Source organism: Tachypleus tridentatus, chromosome 9, assembly GCF_004210375.1.
Source record: "Tachypleus tridentatus isolate NWPU-2018 chromosome 9, ASM421037v1, whole genome shotgun sequence".
Lineage (NCBI taxonomy): Eukaryota > Metazoa > Arthropoda > Merostomata > Xiphosura > Limulidae > Tachypleus > Tachypleus tridentatus.
In genome coordinates, this window is record NC_134833.1 from 98,848,093 (window position 1) to 98,872,687 (window position 24,595).

The 24,595-nt window shown below is 34.4% G+C and overlaps 1 protein-coding gene across 1 annotated transcript; it reads left to right on the forward strand.

Moving 5' to 3' along the window:
• Window positions 1–105: 105 nt before the first annotated feature.
• LOC143225853 (ras-related C3 botulinum toxin substrate 1) lies at window positions 106–11,602 on the forward strand. The gene is made up of 5 exons (XM_076455985.1): window positions 106–720; window positions 7,561–7,632; window positions 8,178–8,295; window positions 8,802–8,864; window positions 9,768–11,602. Exons 1-5 carry the CDS (start codon window positions 686–688, stop codon window positions 10,056–10,058), a joined length of 579 nt encoding a protein of 192 aa, XP_076312100.1. The 5' UTR covers window positions 106–685; the 3' UTR covers window positions 10,059–11,602.
• Window positions 11,603–24,595: the final 12,993 nt, after the last annotated feature.

A 24,595-nucleotide genomic window follows, 5' to 3' on the forward strand; every position in this document is an offset into this window, starting at 1 on the left:
TTTTCTAGTGTTTTAAAAGTATACAAATTTTTATATTCGTAATGAATAAATTCATATTCATTTATTCGTAATACACAATCTATTTATAACCTTGCGGATTTTGCTGTAGTATAGGTGACGCTAACATAGTATAAAGTCTAAATAAGTTGGTTGGTTGGTTGGTTGGTGTTTTATGGCGCAAAGCAAGTAGGCTGTCTGCGCATTCTAAATAAGCTTAGGAAATAGTCATCCTTTGAGGCTGTTATTGGTTGTGGAATGTTAAGTGAATCATATTTAAAGTTATTACAACCACTACCCACTAGTGTTCTGTACGGCTTAATTCATTGCGTTGTTTGTAATTTGTCATATTTAGGAAATGTGTACATGATTAGTGTGTGAATCTGTAAGTTGTAAGGTTCCACTGAAGTTTACTGAAACTTTCAATACGAGTTACACTTACAGTAATACTAACAGGTGTTTACAAAATTTTAGTATGTTTTAGAGTTCAGTTGGACTTAAAAATTTCGTTTGCTGCTTATATAAGCCAGGAGGTGACGAGTGGATGTATCAGAAAGTTGAATAGTTTCCGTTCTTCATGACAGCTACTGATAATTCATTTATTTTTATTTGAACAAGAAGCATCCCAGTTCTCTATAACATTTATATATATTTGTCTTTGTGAGAACCTTTTCTTTTGTCCAAGAGCATGCAAGCAATCAAATGTGTAGTCGTCGGTGATGGGTATGTTAAAATACTGTTATAATATTTGATGAACTTGTTAACTGCATAGGTTTAGAATATTATGAGACTTGTAAATGTTTTTGTTTTTTTAATGTAATTGCAATTTATTTTTGTATTTGTTCTCTTTTTTTTGGGGGGGAAGCTGGGAATGAAAGTGAATGTAAACTTAAAAAATAGTTTTATATTTCTCTCTCTTCTTTGGATAGAAGAACTTCAGAATTTGGTGAGCAGCAAAATTTTATATTTTTTGTAAAGAGCTCTTGTATGAATTTATTTTTAATAGTGGGGAAAAAACAAACTCAAATGACGTACAAGAACACATAATAGTGAAATCTTGACCAAAATCTGTGGAAATTGTTACAGTGGTTTCTTTTAGATTATTAAATAAATTGCCAAAAATAATGTAAAGCTCAGTTTACTTACTGATAAGTGTATTATTTTTTGACTTCAAGTTATACCAGTTAGCTGTACAAATTTTCACTGATGTACTTAAGGTGTATGGTGCTGCTAACACAGCAAATTTCTTTTTCAAAGTATTGTGTAGTTTGTCTTGTATTTGTGGTACCACATTGAAATAATATTTGTTTAAAACAAAACTGTTGTAACTGATTGATAGCAGCAAACAAACTGATTTAATAAATTATGTAATTGGGTACTCTGTCCTCACATTTTATTAAAGCTGGATGATTTACTCATTTATATGACACAATCAATTACCTGATTATCAAATAATTATGGTTAAATTGGTTGATGTGAAATTAATCAGTCATTTTTTATTATACTGTTTGATTATTCCAATTATCTAAGTCTCATGATAGAAAATTACTTGAATGTAAAAAAAACCCAAAGAAGAATCAATTAATTGGCAAATTCCACTAATTAGCCAGCTTGATGTTTGTTTTATACTGGTTCAAAAGTGTTAAGATTTTAAAGAAGATTCTAGTCATTAAGGCTGTGACTATTGCTCAGTATGAGAACTCCTACAGACAAAATAATTTAGGGATATTGTATACTAAGAATCTTTACCTACAACAGTAGCATATACACAGCAAACAGTAAAGAAGCATTTGTTTTTTGATGCTGTCCTTGCACATCTATCTATTTGAAAATTTAGAGTAAAAATATAGAATACATTCAATTTTTATTTTGCCAGCAGTTCTCATACTAAGTGATAGTCACAGCCTTAATGACAAGAATCTTTAAAATCTTAATAGTTTTGAACCAGTATAAAACAAACATCATGCTGGGTAGTTAGTGGAATTTGCTAATTGATTGATTCTTCTTGGGTCTTTTTTACATTCAAGTAATTTTCTAACATGAGACTTGGATAATTGGAATAATTAAATGCAATAGTAACAAGTCTCTCAGATAATTGTCAAGCAAATGACACCTAAATTATCCACCTTTAATAAAATGCAAGGACACAGTATCCAATTACTGAATTTATCACTTAGTTTGTTTGCTGCTATCAGATTTGTGGGTCCACAAATACAAGTAAAAATTGTATGCATCTTTATATTTTTCAGGAAATTGTTACTTCATTTATTAACTCCTTGTTTTTACATTGCTGGAAAAAATAAATAGAAGAAATTTATGGCCTTTATCTTTTCATTTCTCCAATTAATCTTCAATAATGTGACCTTGTGAGATTTTTATTCTTAAGAGAAAATATATTAACTGATTTTTGTGAGATGATAATCCATTTGTTCCTGGAATTATCTGAGTAACACTTCTCTAAACCCTTTCTAATAAGTCTGTATCCTTCCTTGGACAAGAAAACCAAAATTTATCTGTATTCTAAAAGAGGTTTAACTACCATTTTACACATGGCAAATACTTTACCTCTTCTGTCTTTATATCCTAAAACTAAATTAGCTTTACTATTAACAACAGAGGAAAGGGTTGACTCAGTTAGTTAAGATAGCCATCTGCCACAGTACCAAGATTTTTTTTTTTCAGTGCCTTGTTGAGTGTTTTCCCATTTATTAAGTGTGTGATCTAAATTACAAGTTAGATATATTACCTATACTTACTATAATTTGTACATTTTACCAATAGATATAGATCATTTCATTGTCCTTTTAACATTCTTTTGCTAATTTACTAAGTATGTCCCTGTCAATGACATTTATGTAAGAAAAACCAAAGACTTAAGTTCTGATCCCTGAGGCACACTGTTTAGTAACAAATATTTATTGTGATTGGACTCCACGAATGAATAAATAATAATAATAATAAAAACAGTTCCATTACCCAGCTATTCTTAAATCCAATTAATTATTCTTTCTCCAATACTATCAGTGTGAAATTTTCTCAAATGCTTTTTCAAAATCTGTATAAAAAGTGCAGCACAAAAGAATGTTTGTTTGAAAATAAACCTAGTCATGCGAAGCTTGTGTGGGTGACAAAGTTCAGTGTGTGGAGAATGTTTGTTTTAATGCAAAAATTTGATGTCAGTAAAACTTTAACATCTGTTTTATTCACATTGTAGTTATAACTTGTTTGTTTACTACCTAGGTAAAATCAGAGGTGATTTAATGATTAAATTTAACCATTTACATGTGGCATGCATGTATCAGCTTAACAGGATTTTATAAAGTTGTTAAAATTATGGCAAGTATGTCATATCTGAAGACATTTAAAAAAAAGGGTTGGCAGTAGTAAAACCCAATCAAAGCTAATATGTACCATAATTATGTCCAAGTGAACTTTTATCATCACTACATATAGGAAGTTGCTATTTCTTTCCATATTTGTGTATATTTTCACACCAGCTAAATTGACCAATTGTGATTAAAAAAAAAAAAAAAAAAAAACAGTTGAATGTGGGAAAAATTGTGTAATGTAATCCAGACATTTCTTAGCTTAATATCCATGTAATTACATCATGGTAAAGCATAAATTAAACTACTCGATTGTAGGCAAAGGTTTCTAAACTGTATGTCTTAGGTTTTCATTTAGTTACCATGGAGAGCTTAGTCAGTGATAATTATGAAACCTTGTTTGACTTTCTCTAAGGGGACTTTTGTAGAACTCGCTCGTATACTGATGTAATAACAATTATCCTGTAAATAGAACATTTTCATACTTTTTCCCTCTCTTTGTATTGCAGTTTACAATTTATTGTATTGAAATGAGTAGTTCATATATAAATGTAGTGTTATGTGTCAGATGCTTTCATCAAGTAGTGCAATGTTAAATACTCATTTACCTTTACATTGTTCATAAATCTCAGTCTTACTCATACGAGTATGTACATATCACAAATTCACTGTTCAAAAGTTGGCTTCTTGTTGGAGCTTGGTTTTTAAAAACTGATAACATGATCCTTAGTTTGGCAGTTGTTTGGTCCAAATTTTTGAGGCAGAGCAGTCCCTGTAAACTAGTTCGTTCATACAGATAAATAATATCCTCAATGGTAACAGATTAGTAAGGCAAGATATCCCTTTACCATTCTGTATTGGCTTTATAATATTTCAGAATTATTTTAAAGCTTCTTTTATGAAAATGTCTAGAATTTTCCTCTAAATATAAGACAAACTGAAAGAATTTCCATGGCATCTTTATTACCTTTGCCTCACTATAGGAAATTTTATGTAATGTTAGTGACTCTCTTAATCCTCAGTTTTACTCTTCCAAAACGGAGAAGGTTGTGTATCTGATATTTTGACCTCCTAAAAAACCCTGAGGATACAACTATTTGATTCTGTTACATTATTTTTAATATTCATCATTTGACTTTGTAATACAAATGTAATGTTAGTCGCTGCCTAATTGCACTTCAGTAATATTTCTAACATCCCTCTTGTAAAAACAAAAGAAAACATCTAAAAGTTTAATCATGTCTTGAATAAAAATTGTCTTCAACATACTTTTAAGGGTTCAATTGCCATTTAATATTGTTGACCTTAAACTTTTAAGTAACCTTGCAGTTATTTATAACATTTTATAAGCTAGTTACATTTCTTCAATTGGAAAAGTGATTGTTAATAATGTTCTTTTTTTTTTTATTACAAAACCACTGTCATGTCTGTTTATTTATTTTTCCACTAATTCAACATGCATATAACTTACAAATTAATCTCTTGTAAAGCACCTCATCAAAGTTATTTATTGCGTATTTTAAGAAACCGGTGTACTTCAGAATGTAAGTACACTCGGTAAAAGAATTTTATATCTACAATTAGTGTAAAAAGATTCAAAATGTAAATAGTGATACTGCGTAATGTTATCATATTAATGTGTTTACAGCAGTGGACCTGTTTATTTTCGTATGTAGATTTTTGGGAACTGTACTTCAGGTTATTGGAACTTAAGTTTCGTGTGTTATAACTCACAACTTTTCTAAACAATTTTTCTGTAACCAGCCTACGTTGTTAAAATTGCAACTTTAAGGTGTTTTGTCGTAAACAACACGTTAATGTTATTGTCGAAATTCCATATTTACTTTCATTTTTTACGCAGCTGATTTTATATATTAAATTTTCGTGTTTATGGTTCGTGAAAGAAATACTTCTTGTCTTATATCATAGCTAAATGTATGCTCCTATTTTTTTAAATCTATATATTCGTTTAGTTTAATCCCAAGGGAGCTAAAGTAAGTCATGGTCGTTGTTGAGCCTTTCTTAACACGGCTATAAAAGGAAGCGACTTCCTCTAATACTGTGTTGCGTCATGCCACGTCATAATACCCTCACCGTTGTAAGACTTTGAAGTGCTTCTAGTTGTTGATAGTTGTTTTTGGGAAATAATTTTTAATGTTTGCATCTTCAAGTTGCTTCTGAATTCTCTTTTAAATTTAAGTCTTGTTCGGACTCTATCATAGTTAATATAAAAGTTAAGCATGTCTATCGTAACAATTTTTAGTATGTGGTATACAGTATAGGTAGTCAGTGCAACAGTACAATTTTTTTTTTTAATACACTCGTAAGATATTTGCTACTAGACAGGAAATGTACTTTCGAAGCGTGACTAACAGTATTTTTTTTATTTTTAATTCATATGTAATTATAATACAGTTACCCTCTACTTTAGTTTCGGAAACTAATCACGAATACCTGTAGTAGTTGTAATGTCTATGTAACTCATTCATTTTACGTTACACATTTCCACCGCGTACATGTAGATTACGAAATCGTGTTTCTCAATTTCACTGCTCCTCTTGACCACGCATTTCAAATACCAAACATTGTTTTGTGACCATATTTACTGGATTTCAGACCGTTCTTAAAATTAGTACAGTAGTTGTTTTTTCAGTTCACGCTGTGTCTTTAAGCATATGCTAGTATGTAAACACACACCCTATTTTGGGTGTGTTTTTTATAGTCACTATACTGATCCTTACTCATCTGTGCTTTCAGTATACCAAGAGTGGTTAATATTTAGAGTAAAACGTGATCATTGGCTCTGGATGACCTAGACTATGATGAGCATTCAAGGTAATCTTTTGTAGGTTTTGTAGCAGTTTGGCAAATCCACTTGATAAATTTCAGCTCAAACTTAAATACTGCAGCAAGTCAGACTGTAAACTCTATGAAATTGTAGATGTTTTTCGAAGTCTCGCACAAGTTATTCAGTTTCCAAAAGTTGTATATAATTCTGTATTCAAATCAACACCCAGATTGGTTTGTTTAGCAAATGTCTTTTTGGGTAAATTATGGTTGTCTAAAATAAACTAGTCATTCTCACTTGATTGAACAAGTTGGTTGACTAATAGAAATTGCAATAGACATTGCTTGTAATGTAAATATTACTCTGCCAACATTGGCTACACAGCAATGGGATTAACCGATGCTGTTGTTACTCTATAGACAACAGTGGTATATTTGAGTTGTGTAGCAGTAGGTTTGGTTTTCTCAGATAACTGGAAAACACTTAAACTGATACTGTTGCACACTATTACATACTGTAACTTCATAATTTTGAAAGTGTACTGTAAAATTAAAAAATGAATTTTATTGTGTGATGCCACACTTGTTAGTGTAGTTAGATGCTGCAGTTTAATTTATCCATATAAAAACTAACCATAATTTAGTTTAACATGTTGGTGTGCTGCAAAATCCTGTCCTTTTGACAGTAAAGTGTTTTATAATAATAACTTAGGTCTACAATAATACTTAAAGCAGTTATCTCTTTTCTATCAGTTTTATTCAGTGCATCTATTTTTTTCTGACTGCAAGACAATTGTCTATCCAATTTTATTATTACTGCTCTCTGCTTAATGTCAAAATGAAACATACCATTCATAAAAGAATAGTAATCGCATACAGTTGGAGGAAGTAAAGAAATACATTGCAGAATTTAAACTGGTAATTTGTCTTGATTAAGGTGAAGGCAAGACTCGCTGTTTTAAAATAAAATTCATTTATTAATGTTTGGCTACAGTTGGCCATTTTATTGGCCTATGGAATGAATTGCCATTGACAGTAGCTTAAATTGGCACTTTACAAGAGTTTAAGAAGATAATCTAATTTCCTATAAAATGATACATGGGTTTAAAATTTTACTTTTAAAGGCCAATATGGTTCTTTCTTGTCCATGCATTATCAATAACCTCTGAAGAAAGGCTTGTCCAATTCATAAATCATTGTTGCATGATAAGATAAGTCCATAACTAGTGTTAAAAAATCTAATGAAACATTACTACCTTTGGTATATCTTTAAGTACTAAAACTTGTTAATCAGTGATGGTATGAAATGTTTGGCCCGAAATGTTTAAAAAAAGAAATTATACTACTGATTTAATAATATATATTTGAGATATTTAAAATTTTGCTAATGTTTTACAGAACTATTAATTTGTCTAAATAATTATAGTAACAATGTAAAATGTTTTTACAGAGCTGTTGGTAAAACATGCCTTCTTATAAGTTATACAACAAATGCTTTCCCAGGAGAATATATCCCAACTGTGTAAGTATGTAGTAGATTATTCTTAGCTGATTACACATAAATAATCTTATTTAAATGTGAATTTGAAATGTACATACCTTGTAATAGTTCTAACATACTCATAAATGCTTATGAATATTCTGTAGATTTTTCTATGAAAAATTAAATAATTTCAGGTAGTGCAATTGAGTTTTGAAATCCTTACTTTGTAATGTTTTATGTTGATTTAATAGTAATTACAGTGGTATTCTTTCTTCTTAATAAACATTTATTTTGTTACACAACAAAACTTTTATTTTTCAGTACAGTATTTTGTTAATTAGTAAGACCTAACGACAATTTGGAATATTTATTTATAACATTGTTCAAAATAACTTTGATCTAACAGTATGTATTATTGTAACTTTGCAAATGGTTTTGATCAATCTGTTGAAATACAATCTTAAATTTTTTGGGTGTTATTACAACTCCATATGACAGAACATTTCACAAGTTTTGGAAAATGAATTAACAATTTATGCTAAAAGGTAACTTTTCCATTTGGTAAGCAAAACGTCTTTCTATAGGTTTGATAATTACTCAGCCAATGTTATGGTGGATGGTAAACCTATCAATCTGGGCTTATGGGATACTGCTGGACAAGAAGATTATGACAGACTAAGACCACTGTCGTATCCACAGACAGTAAGAATACCTTGTTTATTTTTATAAAGTGTGTGTGATTCTAATTTCTGTACTATAAATGTTTAGTTTGTGAAAGATAAGAATTACAACCCAGGGAAGTATACATTGCTAGGTTTCTTTTTTTTTTTTTCTTCATGCTAAATACTAATGACAGTTTGCTTCAAAAGAAAGAGATAAAAGCTTTCACATTTTTGGAGCATTTATATTCTAGAATAAACTGAGACCCTGAAAATGTGTGTATTTAATTGGGTCAAATTTTAGACCCAATTTCATGTAATTCTTTCAAGTCTATTTATTTACGTATATCCATTAGCTTAGTTAAGATTCTTGGCTTAACTGAACCAGTTGTACCAAGGATATTTGTTTTCATTTTATTGTATGTATTGCTTCCATTAACTATTTCAGTTTGCACAATTTTCTTCTAGAATTGAACTCCTTAAGTGTTAAATTTTATCTGAATGATAATACAAGAATATTTTACAACTTCTTTTTTTTTTTTTTTCCAGGATGTCTTTTTGATCTGTTTTTCGTTGGTGAATCCAGCATCATTTGAAAATGTTAGAGCAAAGGTAAGTTTTACATACCAATAGTAAACACACACACACACACACACACACACACACACACACACACACACACAACCTCTGTTCCAGAGGTTTGTAAAAATACACTAGATTATAATATATTCTACATAGTTTGGTGAAACTTCATAGAAAATTTCCTGACTTCTCTTATTCAAAAAATTTAACTATTCAATGTTTTTAATATTAATGTTTTTACTTCTAGGGTGGACACTTTTTAAGATGCATTTTAGGCAAATTCAGCTACATAGATAACATTACTTTCTATAAACAAGAAAGAAAATTCTTGTAAACATTCCTTTAAAAAAAAACTTAAATCTCTAAGTTTATGTACTTTAATATTTATTAATAATTATTGTGAAAACAAATTCCAATATTTCTATTGCTAGTAACCTAATGCATTCATGCATACATGGTCACAATCATTTGAGAAATCTTAAAATATCAGCTAGATGTTTATTGCCCATTGCTGTGACACCTTTTGTTTAATAACAATTTTTCAAGTGGAATGGATCATGGTATTAACCTACAAAAGTTATTTAAAATCATTTCACTGAAAGAGGGTGAAGACCACGTGTTTTTAATTGTACCAATGTACAGTGATGCGTTGTCTGTCATTGTTAATGGACATTTAAAATGGCATCACATAAGATATGCTTAACATTACAGTTTGTACTGTTATGGCATCAGTGAAACATGAGCATACCATAAATCATGAAGAATAATGCACTTTGTTAACCACAACACAGCATAACATATGAACTTCAAAAGCAAGGAATAGAACATTTGTTACTCTTAATGTTTGGTTTTATTTGCTCTTGAAACAGAACACTTTATTAATGTTTTCTGTTGCAGAATTACACTTAGATCTTTTTTTTAAAATCCCAACAGTGGTATCCAGAGGTTGGCCACCATTGCCCAAACACACCCATTATCTTGGTAGGAACCAAGCTAGACCTGAGAGATGACAAGGATACCATCAACAAGTTGAAAGACCGTAAACTTGCCCCCATCACCTACCCCCAAGGATTGGCTATGGCTAAGGAGGTTGGAGCCATCAAATATCTGGAGTGTTCAGCTCTCACTCAAAAGGGTTTGAAGAATGTTTTTGATGAAGCTATTCGTGCTGTTTTGTGTCCTCAGCCTAAGCCCAAGAAGAAAAAGAAGTGTGTGATGTTGTGAAGTTCTTTCTAAACAATCAATTGATCCATAATGAGAGGTATTTAAAAAAAGCCTGATTCACTCATGTTTTATAGTAGACCACAAACCTTTTTATAAGACTGAAATATTCTTCCTGAAATGTTAAAATTGTTTCTGTCAATGCAAATAATGTTAGACTAATTAGTTAAAACATACCATATTTATATACATATTGATAACTGCATTTAAACAGACATTGTAAGGTATTACATTTGTAATCTTGTGTTAATTAAATGTGTATCATCATTGTGTATCTTTTTATAAGAAACTACTTGTTTTATGTCAATACATTTGTGTAAGGGCATTGCTATTTTTGTGTACCTAGTATTTTGTTCCAAAACTGGAATAAAGATGAGGAAATGTATTAAGCTTCTAAGTTTTTAATATTACTGTATTAAACATCATTCTGATATTTAATGTTAATAACACTATTAAATTCTTTTTAAATAATAGCTCTACATTTATAAACAGTTTTGAGCTTCAGATGTGATCCATTATTACAATAATAGTAATCAGAATACAAGATAATTTATTAAGGAGTGATATTGTGTTTCATTATGACCAAGATGGCACATTTTGTAAGCCAGTTATTTCAGTAAAATTTCACTGAGAACACAAGCCACTCCTTAAATTTGGCTAGTTTTGTGGTCAGATTGTCATTATTACAACTATGCCATGTATGGCTATTATTGTTTGAGTCTCCTATTTTCATTTTAATGTTATGTTAAAATTTTAGCCTTTGTTGCAAGAAATTTATTATACACAAGAAAATAATCAGAATGTTAAAAAAAATAAATTGTTTTATCAAACCTCGTCATAAGTAGTGTCAATATTTTGATTTTTATGACTAACTCTTACGGGAAAAATTGCTTAATCTGCAAACGAATTATCCCCCACTATTCCCAAAGATAAATTTAGTTTAATTTGGTAATTGTTTGCCATTCATGTTGTGGTGATATCGCATGGTGTAACAGCAAAAAGTAATAATATATTTTCCCATAATGTATATAGTGCCTAAAAAATGTTCAAAATTTTTGTCATATGTCTTGTTTTTAAATCAGTTTTATAAATCTTACCACATACATATACAGTACTTTAAAGTATGTTTCAATGAATTACCAGTGTATACGCCTATTACTCAACTGACAACTAGTTGCAAACCCCAGAAAGAAATTTCAGTTTGCTGAATGTATATATATTAATGCATATGATTTTTGTAACAAAATAAAAAAAATCAGTTCATACCTATGTATGAAATGAGAATAGCTTGATAAATTGATGGTGCTTTTTGTATTATGCTTTAAAAGTTAAATGTCATAAATATGATTACATTTATATATATTTGACAAGTTGTAAGAGTTAAGGTGTGCCCCCTTTGCACATGTTGTTGGGTTTTGTTACAATTGTATCAGCTTTGATAACTATTAATGTATGAACGAGAACCACAATTTTGTTTGTAACTAAACAGCATTCTAACTGTTGAAAATGTTTATACAATAACGTTTCAATAAATAACTTTAACTACAGTGCAGCTTGTGTTTTCAACTTACTCATAGAAATGAATTCTTTACAAAATGTTGCGCAAATACAACTGAAACAAAGCTAAACAAATTAATGACGTTTGAATATACTACAAGAATAACAAATGACACATAAAGATTGCAAACTTCTAAGAGAATTTTAATTCACGATAATGAGCAAGTATCTGTAAACAACTTGCTAAATGACAAATTTAGCTGAATAAACTAACTATTCAAATATATAGGTATTACACTGCACAACAGTTTTTGCTTCTTGAACACTATTGAGTGTCCTTTATAGATTTTTGGCTGCTGATCACGAAAATCGCATCCAAATTTAACCATCACGTACCGTTTCATCGAAACCTTCAGTGTTTCATCGGGATATTGCTACAATGGAAAAACGATATCGGGGCAACTGTAATCCGTCAATGCTTGCTGACTACTGTTGGACATTGCAACGTGATGCACCGGATATTGAATACATACGAAAATCAGGAGCAAAACACTTAATTATGTTAACTCAATAGCGTGTTAGAAACATAAACGCAATTAAATACGTTATTGCCGGTGAACAGTTAACTGTCTATTTCTCAATTTCTACGTGATGGAGCAAAACCAAAACTATATTTGTGCTCACCCACCAGGTACCTGTCACAATCAGCAAAAACTTTTTTTAAAAAATTGTGCAGTGTTATTAAAGATTTAATGTGGTGAGCGAACACCAACAATGCACGTAGTCATGTTAGGCCTAAATATTGACAGTGGTGCCACAATCGGTTGTTTTTTCCCATAGCAATACAGAAAAGCGGAATTGTTCCACTTCAAGTAAAATACCCTAAGTTACGAGTCGCCCAAAACTATTTTTATAATCAGTATGTGAAGATAAAAGATATGTTAATGTGTTTGTATGTAATATACGTTGTATCACTCAAAATATAGCTTACATTTCTGTTTGCAAGAAATGCGTATTTAATAGTTTAGTCCATCTGCACTTATCAAACTTCGTATACAGATACCGGTAACTTGAATTAAGCGGTTATCGCTAATCGTTATTTGAAGTATTTATGATGATATATGAAAATGTACAAAATAAATTTCGTATCAGAGGTAGCTAACAATGATCGTTTGTGTTTCTTCATCTTGAGAAAATGATAAATGTACCAAACAGAATTGTCCAAGAGAGAAACATTTGTTGTATTTAATGGAACTGAGAAACAAAGGAATATGGATCAACTTGGGTTAGCAGGACCATCCAGAAGAAGACCTGCAACAAATCGTATGCCAGCCGTGTTAAGCAAAGTGTGGCATCTTGCAATAGTCGAAAATCAACATACACAAATAGCAGTGAATTAAAGCACCCACTTTTCCGAGGCAACAGTACACAATATATTAAAGAAGGAGCTTCATCTAAAAAGTGACAAGTCACATGCACAAAAATATGCTTCCATGACATGTCCTTTAAACCATCACATACCTCTAGAAATTGGGTATTCATTTTATCCCGTACGAAGAAACGCCACACGGGTTACCAGGATCCTCCCTACAAGTTTTCCATCTAATTTACGAAGACGGCTGTTTCCAGCATCTGTTTCAAAAGTCCGATCAGAAAATCCATAGGCTGGTAATAGTCTTCCAATGTAAACATACATGATCATCAGACAGAGCATGACCAGTCGCAGTAAAATGGACTGTGATGACGTGACAAAGCTCCCATATGTTTGTTATAATATATTCAACCTTTATACAAAGCAAATTTAAAGTTTAAGCCCTCTAAATTCCAATGTTTGAAGAAAGAAGTTGGTTATTTAAATTATGTAGTTACCACAGATGGTGTAAAAACCGATCATGAAAGAGGTAAACGTATATAAAAAGTATCCAGTACCAAAAGTTGTGAAAGATGTTAGGACAACATGTATTTTGCAACACTCGCAATACCATAAATGGAATTAATAAAGAAGTGTGTAGCTTTCAGTGGATAGAAGCATTTAAGAACTTAAGATAGTCATCAAGGCAACTGTTATAGTCAGATTTCAGTAAATAGTTTATGAGTAAGAGTTGTTTATTATCACATTCTGGCAGAGATGGAAGAAACATCACACAGCGTATCAAGACATAAATGCAATTCCCTATAAATCAGAGTCTTTGGAAAGGTGAGGCTTTTTTATTCAGATACAAAGATTCATCTTTCGAAAGCGCTTGGGTTACATGGTACTATATTTCCGTGTTAAATTCATTCATTGAACTTGGGTGTTTTTCTAACATCGTGACTACAGCGTATTAAAGTAGTCAGCTAAATAAAGTTAAGATGAATTATTCTCTAAGCGAGCAAGAGTTCTTGTAGCACTACACGTTAATAGGACGTTTCATTGTTACTTGTTACAGATCATGTACCCTTAAAATGGTGAATATATTTAAGGATCCATCTTCAAGGTTAGTGAGGTGGTCGTTGCTGTCATTAGAGTACAACTTTGACATAATAAAGAGACAGAGTACAAGGCACTGATGTACGTATAGAATAATTCAAATTGATACTTTATGGTTAATTAAAAGCAAATGATTAACAAAATAAAAGAAGTGAAAAATTATTATGACGTTGTTAGGGATTTGTATAACGTTATTAATAAAACGAAAAGAAGAATGTGGTGATAAATTCATTAAAGGATAAGTAAGAAACTGAACAGGAATTAGAGTCAAATGTGTTATGCGGGAAAGTATAAAAGTGTAAACTATATGGTAAGTGCACCATTAGCAGAAATATGTCAAAGTTTAAAATGGAAAGTAAAGAGGTTCTTTTAATATAATATGGGAACAAATATCCAGTTGTTTGTAACGTATGTTATTTCAGGTGGTTGCCGGGGGAATTTTGGGTTTTTTACCGATGCAATAGCTAAAACATTAATATATATTAGTTGTTTCAAGTTATTTAACAAGACTCCCTAAAGTCTTATGTTTGTTTGAAAAAACAACAACAAAAAAAGCAGACTTATAGCTATGATTGTCTTGAATGATATTGTGGGTTGAGACGGAATTCACAGTATTTACTGATGATTACAGGTAGAAATTTATTTCTTTTTAATGGAAAAAGTATGCGAACATTCAGGCGAATGGGGAAAAAGAGGAACGGCATTCCACACCTAGGTACTAGTGAATTGGTGAAGTGATTTAACAGAATTTTATTAAATGTAAGGTATCAAAATACTTTGATTCAGATTAGAAAACGTGGGGTGAACAGATTCCCTTGGTAGTTTTTGTGTACAGAAGTGCTGCAAATGAATTTATTCAAGAGAGCACTTTCTGTTTATTACATGGGAGAGATTATTTTACCAGCACAAGATATTTTTATATCCACTATATGAGGATTATAAAGTACAAATAATGCAAAAAAATTAAAGTAACATTCCTTATGTAGTATTCTCAAGTAAAAATGAATAAGATAGATTCGCGGAATAACAGGGAATTCGAACAACATATTTACTATGAAGTACTTCTGAATTATTCTGAGTCTAACTTAGTTTGCGAAAGAAAAAAATTAGATGCAATCCAATAGACAGTGAAAACAGTTTCTATTCAAGAGCACAAACCACAATGTATGTATTTATTAGGTTGGTTTAGTGACTAATTATAAATGGTTTTTGGATCCCCCAGCTAGAAGTCCCGCATACGTTAGATTTAATTCACAATTATATAAGCACGCCAAAGTATGCAATGAAATAATTCTAGTATACGAAAGTAATAGTAAAATAACGACTCGTATGTGTTTGAAAAAACATTTTATAAAATGTTAAGATTATTTAATAAAATAAAACTAAATAAATAAGTTGAAGTAGCTGTAAGTAAGATTTGCTTGGTTTAAATTTCGCGCAAAGTTACTCGAGGGCTATCTGCACTAGCCGTCCCTAATTTAGCCGTGTAAGACTAAAGGGAAGGCAGATAGCCATCACCACCTACCACCAACTCTTGGGCTACTCTTTTACTAACGAATAGTGGGAGTGGCCGTCACATTATAACGCCCTCACGGCTAAAAGGGCGAGCATGTTTAGTGCGACGGAGATTCGAACCCGCGACCCTCAGATTACGAGCCGAACGTCTTAACCCATTTGGCAAGTAAGAAGTACAAATAATTAGTAATTAAAGGGAATTGAGGTAAACTTTTATTTGTGTTTGGTTGAAGTTAAGCACAAAGCTGCCTGTGCCCTAACCAAATCAGATTTCAAGCCTTGTATTTTGTTTGTTTGTTTGTTTTGGAATTTCGCACAAAGCTACTCGAGGGCTATCTGTGCTAGCCGTCCCTAATTTAGCAGTGTAAGACTAGAGGGAAGGCAGCTAGTCATCACCACCCACCGCCAACTCTTGGGCTACTCTTTTACCAACGAATAGTGGGATTGACCGTCACATTATACACCCCCACGGCTGGGAGGGCGAGCATGTTTAGCGCGACGGGGGCGCGAACCCGCGACCCTCGGATTACGAGTCGCACGCCCTACGCGCTAGGCCATGCCGGGCCACAAGCCTTGTAAGTCTGCAGACATTCCGCTGTGCTACTGGAGGCAAAGGTAGCTATATAAGAAAATTTTATACTATCAGGAGACAAATTTATAATTGTAGAAAATATATCGTTTCAAGAGTATTCTCGATTGATAATGAAATTAAAAGATAAGTTCAATTAACTTACAAAATCACTGAAATGGATACAAATGTAAACTTTAAAGACGAAAGGAAAGGAACCCGTGACCTTACAAGAACTTTAATACAGGAAGGAAACCTGTGACCATACGGGAACTTCAATTATGTAAGTACTGAGAGTTGGAGAAAAATAATTAGAAAATTATACCAGAAATAATACCAAGAATTTAATAATATTTCGTTAGTTAAACGATATTAGGACTGAAAACGAAAAGAGGTCTGATCAATGTGGTAGGAAGTATTTCAGAAACTAAACAGGAAAGCAGATAGAAAAAAAAAATGATAAATTTGTTATGTGAGCGAGCACTTATAATGAATTCACTGAATGAAACGTTAGTCTCTCACAATTAAAAGATTAACAAGTGGTAAATATCACCAATGAACTGATAAATTTACGATCAGAGCAGAAAGGAATATATACTCTTCAAAAAAAGAAACGCAAAAGGCAAAATTTGAGACAAATTGTTAAAAAGTTTATTCCGGGTAGTTCTGTATGACATGTGTGAAACTTTGCACATTCACTGCTGAACATCCAAAGTCTGCAAAGGCAAAGTCCACGCTCACTGGTTGAAGTTTAACGTCACTCAACGTCAATAACGAGTATGTCCTCCGTGAGCATCAATAACTGCTTGGCATCTCCTGCCCATGGAAGCGATGAGATGACGAATCACATCCTGTGGACTGGCTGTCCACTCAGTCTGCAAAGCTGCTGCAAGCTGAGGTAGAGTCTGCAGTTGAGGTTGTCGCCGTCGCAGACGTCGAACCAACTCGTCCCAAAGATGTTCAATGGGGTTTAAATCTGGTGATCTGGAGGGCCAGGGAAGAACGTTGATGTTGTGATGTCTCAAGAAGACAGTGGTGAGTCGGGCTGTGTGAGGACGGGCGTTGTCATGTTGAAAAACGTCGTTGACGTTCACCATGATGAACCTAATTAATAATTAGGCACATGGGGCCTAAGAATCTCGTCGACGTATCGTTGAGCCGTAAGATTCCCTCGAATGTGCAAAAGGTCTGTTCTGGCATTGTAGGCGTTGGCAGCCCACATCATGACGCTGTCACCACCAAATCTGTCAACTTCCTGCACACAGTTTGCTGCAAAACGTTCTCCTCGGCTACGGTAAACACGGGTCCTTCCATCCTGCCTACGAAGCATAAAACGTGATTCATCGCTGAGCCAAACATGCCTCCATTGTCGATGATGCCATACCCGATGTGCCCGAGTCCACTGCAGCCGTGCTTGACGATGTTGCTGGGTGAGGATGACGCCTCTGACTGGACGTCGAGGTCGGATTCCTGCATCTCGTAGACGGTTGCGTACGGTTTGATCGGAAATCCTATGCAGCCCTGGTATGGTTGAGGCAGTAGACGTCGCAGTGGTGGTCCTATCCCGAAGGTAACGAAACCGGATGTAGCGATCTTGTGCGGGCGTGGTCACACGAGGTCTGCCAGATCGTGGACGGTCACGAGTTGATCCATGTTGTTGGTGACGATTCCATAGCCTTGTGATGGTACTTGAGTGGACATTCACAGCTCTGGCAACATCTGATCGAGATTCGCCTACTTCCAACGACCAATGGCGTTGTTGCGTTGTGCTTCAGTCAGTCTTGGTGTAACTGTATTGCGTGTCAGTGGCTTAACATTGAGCTATGGAAACCGAGAACCCGTCACTTTTATAGGGATTTTGCACATGTTGCACTTGCAGAACATGCAGATCTCTCAAACAAATTTATTGGACACGAATGCGTTTTGGCGAAAAATCCGATGTTTTCCTCCGTTTTCAAAGTGCACAACTTTTATTGTCATTTTGGTCTGACAATCAGTGCCCTAACACGTGTAACATCACATACTCTGAGCTTGTAACGTTATTACATATATTTCTCTTTAAAAAATATCCCTTTTGCGTTTCTTGTTTTGAAGAGTGTATAATACTAGTGTAGAAATAATAATTTTGAGCATTTAAGATTCAAAATAACATAAATAAAATAATACTCTTTAACAACGAATAGTGGGATTGACCGTAACATTATAACAACCTCACGGCTGAAAGGGTGAGCACGTTTGATGTGACGAGGATTCGAACCCGCAGCCCTCAGACTGCGAGTTGCACGCCTTAATCATCTTGTCATGCTAGGCCTTTTTGTGGTTTGCAACAAGAAATATGATCTAGCAGAATAGTCTATTTGATCATTTCGTCAGTAGGTGCCTTTTAGTGGCACAATGGTATGTTGCAGACTAACAGCGCTAGAAACCGGGTTTTGATACTCACGGTGTAACTACAAGCATATAAACCATCTGTGGTTGTTTAATTTGCAATGGAACTGGAATAATTCTAAATCAATGTGTGATGGCTGCAGTCATCACCTTAGTGCATTTTTAAAAAGTACGTTGAATGTATAACAGGTACTATCAGTTGCCATAGAAACCATGGAGCTAGTCGGAAAAGACATCATGTACTACAAGTTATGTGTTGACTATTATATGATAGGGAAATAAACGCACGTATGGAGTCAACAGTTTTTCTGTCAGATATTAGAGTAGTTTCGTTGTTTTAAATTTTCGCTTAAAGCTACAAGAGGGTTATGTACGTTAGCCATCCCTAATTCATCAGTCACCTATAAGGTTTATCTAAATACAGTACAGCGTCTCCTTCTTTTATGAATTTAATAATTTGTTTTCACATTTCACATTAAAATTGCAACTTTGGATAAACTTAAAACTATGCCTAATCATCCAAATGTCTCACTTGACAGAACTGCGTCGGCATCTATTTTCATTCTTTTTTGTGAACTGCTGTATTTTTCCTATTTAAATATTAACTGCAATAAAGAGCTTAATTTGCCACTCAGGTCTTCAAATGATAACTTACTGTAATACATCGTTCAAGTTGCTATAGACGGGACTTTGTGAGGCATGTTACTTTTATTATCAGTATACTTCTATAATTATTCACCACCAACTGGGTTGAGTGGATTTTGATTTTTCTCTTTACAATAATTAATGGAATTGGACCACACTAACAGTAAACTTCACTATTACCCGGAGAGCAACGAGAACAACATACATAAATGAGTAGAAACATTTTAAACTATTTATCTTTAACCACACCGTTACAAATTTTTCAGTAAGAAAAGTGTATACAAGCGTTTCAGCAAAATCTCTAAGCTTAAGATCATAGCTCATCAAGAGAGATGATGGGTTACAACAATTACATTATTAACTGAAATGTTTTATTTTTATATACCAAAATATCTAACAAGAATAGAAAACATCAAATTGTAATGTGTTTTTCTTTGTTCATAAAAAATAGCCACACAGCGTCACAGTTGGTTAGTTGGTTGTTTAGTGTTTATTGGCACAAAGCAACTGGGTTATCTGCGCCAAACAGCTGGTAAAAAGTAAAATGTTTAAAAAGGAATCATGCTAAAACAGAACATAGTTCAGTTTTCGAATTAAAATCTTAAATAGAGTTAAAAAGACCAATAGCCCTCAAAAATTTAAAAAACACAATTGAGATGGACATTATCACCCTCACCAATGCCACTGACCAATTTCAAGAGTGAACCTGCCGTAAAAATATGTTTAAAATGGTGCCGTCGCACTTGATAATAACGGTGGCATGACAGTAAGATGTGTGCTATTGTGGCTTGAATGCCACACATTGGTGCATTAATACCAGATAAAAGAAAGTGATAAGTTAAAAAAACTGTGAACAATGCGTAGTCTTGTTAGGACAACTTCCTCTTTCCGATTCTTATGGAAACAAGACGGCAAAAAAGCAACAGGTTTGATTTGAAAAAGCTTATTATCATGTTGCTTACTGTAAGTTGACTGCCAACTGGCGTGGATCCGAGACTTGAATATGGGACCGTAGTCCATGTATGGGACAGGCACGGCGGTGATAGAACCAGAGCAGACTGAATTAGCTGCAATGTCAGCGAGCTCGTTCCCGCGAATAACAACGTGGCCTGGTATCCAAAAAACCTGGACAGAAGTAGACTATAGAGAGAAATGGGCCAGTCGGTTTTGAAAATATCGACGAAAATAGGATAGGAACTGATGTAAAGCGATTCCAGAGCTAACAGAGAGCTAAATGAATCGGTATAAATAGTTCGTGTACTACATAGCTTCTATGTGATCCAGGGCAAGAGAAATAGCGTACATTTCGGCAGTGAACACAGAAACTTTACAGGAGATTCTGTGTGCAACAACCAAATCACAGAAAATCATGGCAGAGCTTACAGAATCATCTGATTTCGAACCAGCTGTATAAATGGGAATGGAAGGATGGTTTGAAAGATGTTCGGCAAATAGAAGGTGATACTTCCAATCAGGAGTATCTGCCTTCTTCAGATGATTCAAAGAGATGTCACATTTGAGAATAGTAATTACCCATGTTGGCATGGGCTAATCTGTGGATATCGCTATGTCATCAAAAGGTAGACCAAATTCATCCAACTGCACCTGGATACGAAGACTAAAAGGAACAACGGCAGACCGTCTATTATGAAAACGTGTGGCCCACTGAGGAAGAAAAACACAACCCCATGTGGGATGCTATGGTAAAGATTGAAGTTTTGAAGCATACATTAAAGACAGTTGCAAACGACGAAGGTACAGAGGGGTTCATGGGACTCTGTGTACAAACTCTGGACTGGAGAAGAGCAGAAGGCTCCTGTGCAGACCCGAAGCCACTGATAGTGAACAGGGTCCAACATTTTCAAGGCTGAAGTCCTGGCAGAGCCATAGACCAGAGATCAATAGCTCAGTTTTGATCGAATAAGACACGGAGGATGTTAGTGCCCTTGTACGCTTGACACGTGGCTACTTGATGTGTGAAATAAAGGTCAGCTTACAGTCAAAAATAATCCCCAAGAACCTTGTCTGAGGGACCACGGAAAGCATAATTTCACCAATACGGAATTCAGTATCAGGGTAAATAACCCGTTGATGGCAAAAGTACATGCAAACAGTTTTGGAGAGAGAAAGGTTAAAACCATTTCTTGTAATTCCCTTCAGTGAGTGATTGAGGGCAGTCTTCAGCTGCTGCTCAATAAACCTATGTTCTACAACTGACACGAAATGTGGAAGTACTGCCAGATCAATGAAGAGCAAGTTTAAGTTCCACCAATGTAAGGAGGCGATTATAGTCATAGAGATGATCAGCTAAAAAGGAAAGAGGTGATCGTTCTGCCCGTGTTTTAATGGCTAAGAAGATGTGGATGAAGCAGAAGTGCTAGATGCATGAGAAAAGCTTTCGTCAAGAATATTGACGATGCTCTGGTCATCAGCAACTTCCTGGCCATCAGAGAACAAGATTGAAAGGAGGCAGAAGTATACTGGCCACAAACCTTTCAAATTTTGTCCCATATGACTTTGGAACTGGCGGTAGAAAAGATGCTAGAGGTGTATTTAATCCAAGATTCCTCCTGGCTTTGAAGTATGATCTGCCGAGAATGTGGACGGGCTCACTGAAATGCAATGCGGTTTCAAAATGTGGAATACTTACGAAAGGTATCCCAAGTCCGTTTTGGAGCTTTTCTTGTTTTGTGGTAGGCAGAATTCCACCAAAGACGACGATACCGTGGGAAACGTGTCGAGGTTTTAGGAATACATTGAGCAGCTGCCTGAACAATATAGTCAGTTACTGTTGCCACATAGTTATCTATCGATGGATTACACACGATGGCACGATCAAGTTCTGATAGAGTAGTGAAAGAAGGCCAATTGGCCTGTTCCAACTTCCATCAAGGCATGTGGGTCAGATGGCATCGACCACGGCCAGTCTTTCTCAGAATGATAAGAAAATGATCCCTGCCCCGTGGATTACTGTCGACCCTCAAAGAAAAGTAAGTGAAAAGTGAAGGGGAGCAGATAGAAGGATCTATAGCAGTAAAAGACTGACTGGGTGCCTGAAAACAAGTATGAGAACCAGTATTGAAGAGATATAGGTTGTGTTCCAAGAGCACATGCTCTATAGGATGACCTCTCCCCATCAATACTAGCACCACTCCAGAGGGGATTATGTCCATTAAAATCCCCCAATAGTAAAAAGGGGGATGGTAACTGCTCAATAAGGGCATCAAGGTCTGACTGATTATGGATCTCTTCAGGAGTCAGGTAGAGAGAACAAATAGTGATGGTACGACCCAAGGAAACATGGATGGCTACAGCCTCCAAGGGTGTATCAAGTGACAATGACAGAGCAGGCACATGCTGATGAACCAGCAATGCCATCCCACCATACACTCGTCCATCACACAACCTGCCATTTTTCTACAAAGAAAACTGCCAAAGGGTGACTGTATTAACAGGTTTCAGAAATATTTCTTGTAGGGAGAGGCACACGGGATGGTAAGAATCAATCAAATCCTTCAGTGATGTCAAGAAAACCCACTTGTAGAGAAATATATATGTAAAAACGGCTCCTTTTTACATATATATAACAATCAAATCCTTAATATCATCTATATTTGATTAAAAATCTCGACAGTTCCACAGGATTAGAGTGGCCTCCGTTGGAGGCATGGAAAGATCTGTCTGCACTCCCACTGTGGCAGTGGAATGGAGTGCAGCAGCATTTGTCCGAGATGGAGTTGGGGACGATAATTTCCGAGCTTCTGGGAAGTTGATATTATTAACAGTCTTCAAGCATTGCACCTCTTTCTCATCTACCCAATTTAGGGCAAGAAATAGAATAAGAGGGGTGTGGGCCACTACAGTTAACATAACATGGTTCTAGGTTGCACTTGTAAGTGTCGTGGTCTTTACCACCACATCAAGTACATATAAAAAACCACGAAATGATGTTTAAGTGACCAAACTGCTGATACTGGAAAGATCTGAGAGGGTTAGGAATGTAAGACTGTACCTTGCAATTTAGATAATTTGCTTTGACTGTGGTAGGAGTACGTAGCGATGTAAACGTTATTATTAGAACATTGGTTGGGTCCATAATTCCGTCTTTACGAGTGAAGATTCGGCGCACCTTAGTAATGCCTTGGCTGGAGAAACCAGCGAGGATCTCCGACTCAAAAATGTTCTTTAAATCCTTCTCAACTATAACTCTTCTGGAATAATTCAAATTTGCTTGGGAGTAATCTCAATGAATATATCCCCAATGGCCTTTGATTTCAATAGAAGTTTGGTATGTTGTGGTGAAGATGTGTCTACTAAACTGTCTCCAGAGCACAACTTCTTTATTGATTTTGGGGAGCCAGCAAGTTCCTCTAATCCCTTTTGAATAAAAAATGGAGACACCTGCCCTAAGAATTTCTCATATAAGGAATGAATAATCAGAAATCGAAGCGCAGAATCTGGCTGTGATATTTACTGTACAACAGTCATCTACGCGTGGTCGTTTCCAATGATCTATTTCTTTCAATTTTTTCATATTTATTTATTTTGTCAGAAAGAGAGGTATTTGTAACAAAGAAGCTACATTTCAGTGCCCACTGACCCAGGCACCATGGATCCCTACGAGGAGACGCATTAAAGTGCCAAACAAGGACACTGTAGCCATGCCAGGGTTTCGTGAGCATTATACTCAAACACCACCATCAGATACAATGTCCACAACAATGTTGAAAACATCCTACGCTGGTACTTGGTTAACCCTAGCCCAAGTGGACCAGCCGATTGACCCTAGGGGGCCACTCGTCTGTAGGAATTCAAGGCCAAAGTGGTGTGTTAAGGACCACCAGGATCCTCTCCTCCCCTTCACGGGTCACCACGCACTGCTAACACGTGAGTGGATGTTTAGATCCAAGAGGAGGTAAACTGAATGAACAGAACCTTATATAATATACACAGTGTAAAAAAGGGAGTCACTTTTACAGTTATCAGCACGAAGTTCTTAATGTAATAAATATATTACAAAGTTTTATATCATAAAGAAGTTTATTAGGATTAATATTAATTTAGTAGTAACATGTATTTATATTTTTGATTACTTAGTTTCGTATTATTTTTATGTTACTCACAAACAAACCCCTAGTGCCAACAAAAGAACATTTAAATCTGCCCAATCTTGTTCATATATTAAATGATGATAAATTAAATTTTACAAATCATTTTCACGTTTTGATATTGCAACGGTATGATAAAAAGAATCGGTTCAATTGACTATTCATATTTTATAAGATTTATTTAATATTATTGTTTACTTGTTCTCTAGAGGAAGCGCTTCTACTCAGAATGATAAAACTTGATCTAGGAAATGTATAAAAGTAATCCTAGAATACCTAGAAAACTTTTTATGATGTAACATTCTAAAAAATTTCATGAAATTTGAAGATATGGGAGTATATTATAAAT

Bases quoted from the DNA above. Each gene is read 5' to 3' on its own strand.
- LOC143225853 (XM_076455985.1), top strand. From the start codon at position 686: ATGCAAGCAATCAAATGTGTAGTCGTCGGTGATGG. The intron at 8,296-8,801 runs GTAAGAATACCT...TTTTTTTTCCAG, and splicing joins CACTGTCGTATCCACAGACA to GATGTCTTTTTGATCTGTTT. The intron at 8,865-9,767 runs GTAAGTTTTACA...AAATCCCAACAG, and splicing joins TTGAAAATGTTAGAGCAAAG to TGGTATCCAGAGGTTGGCCA.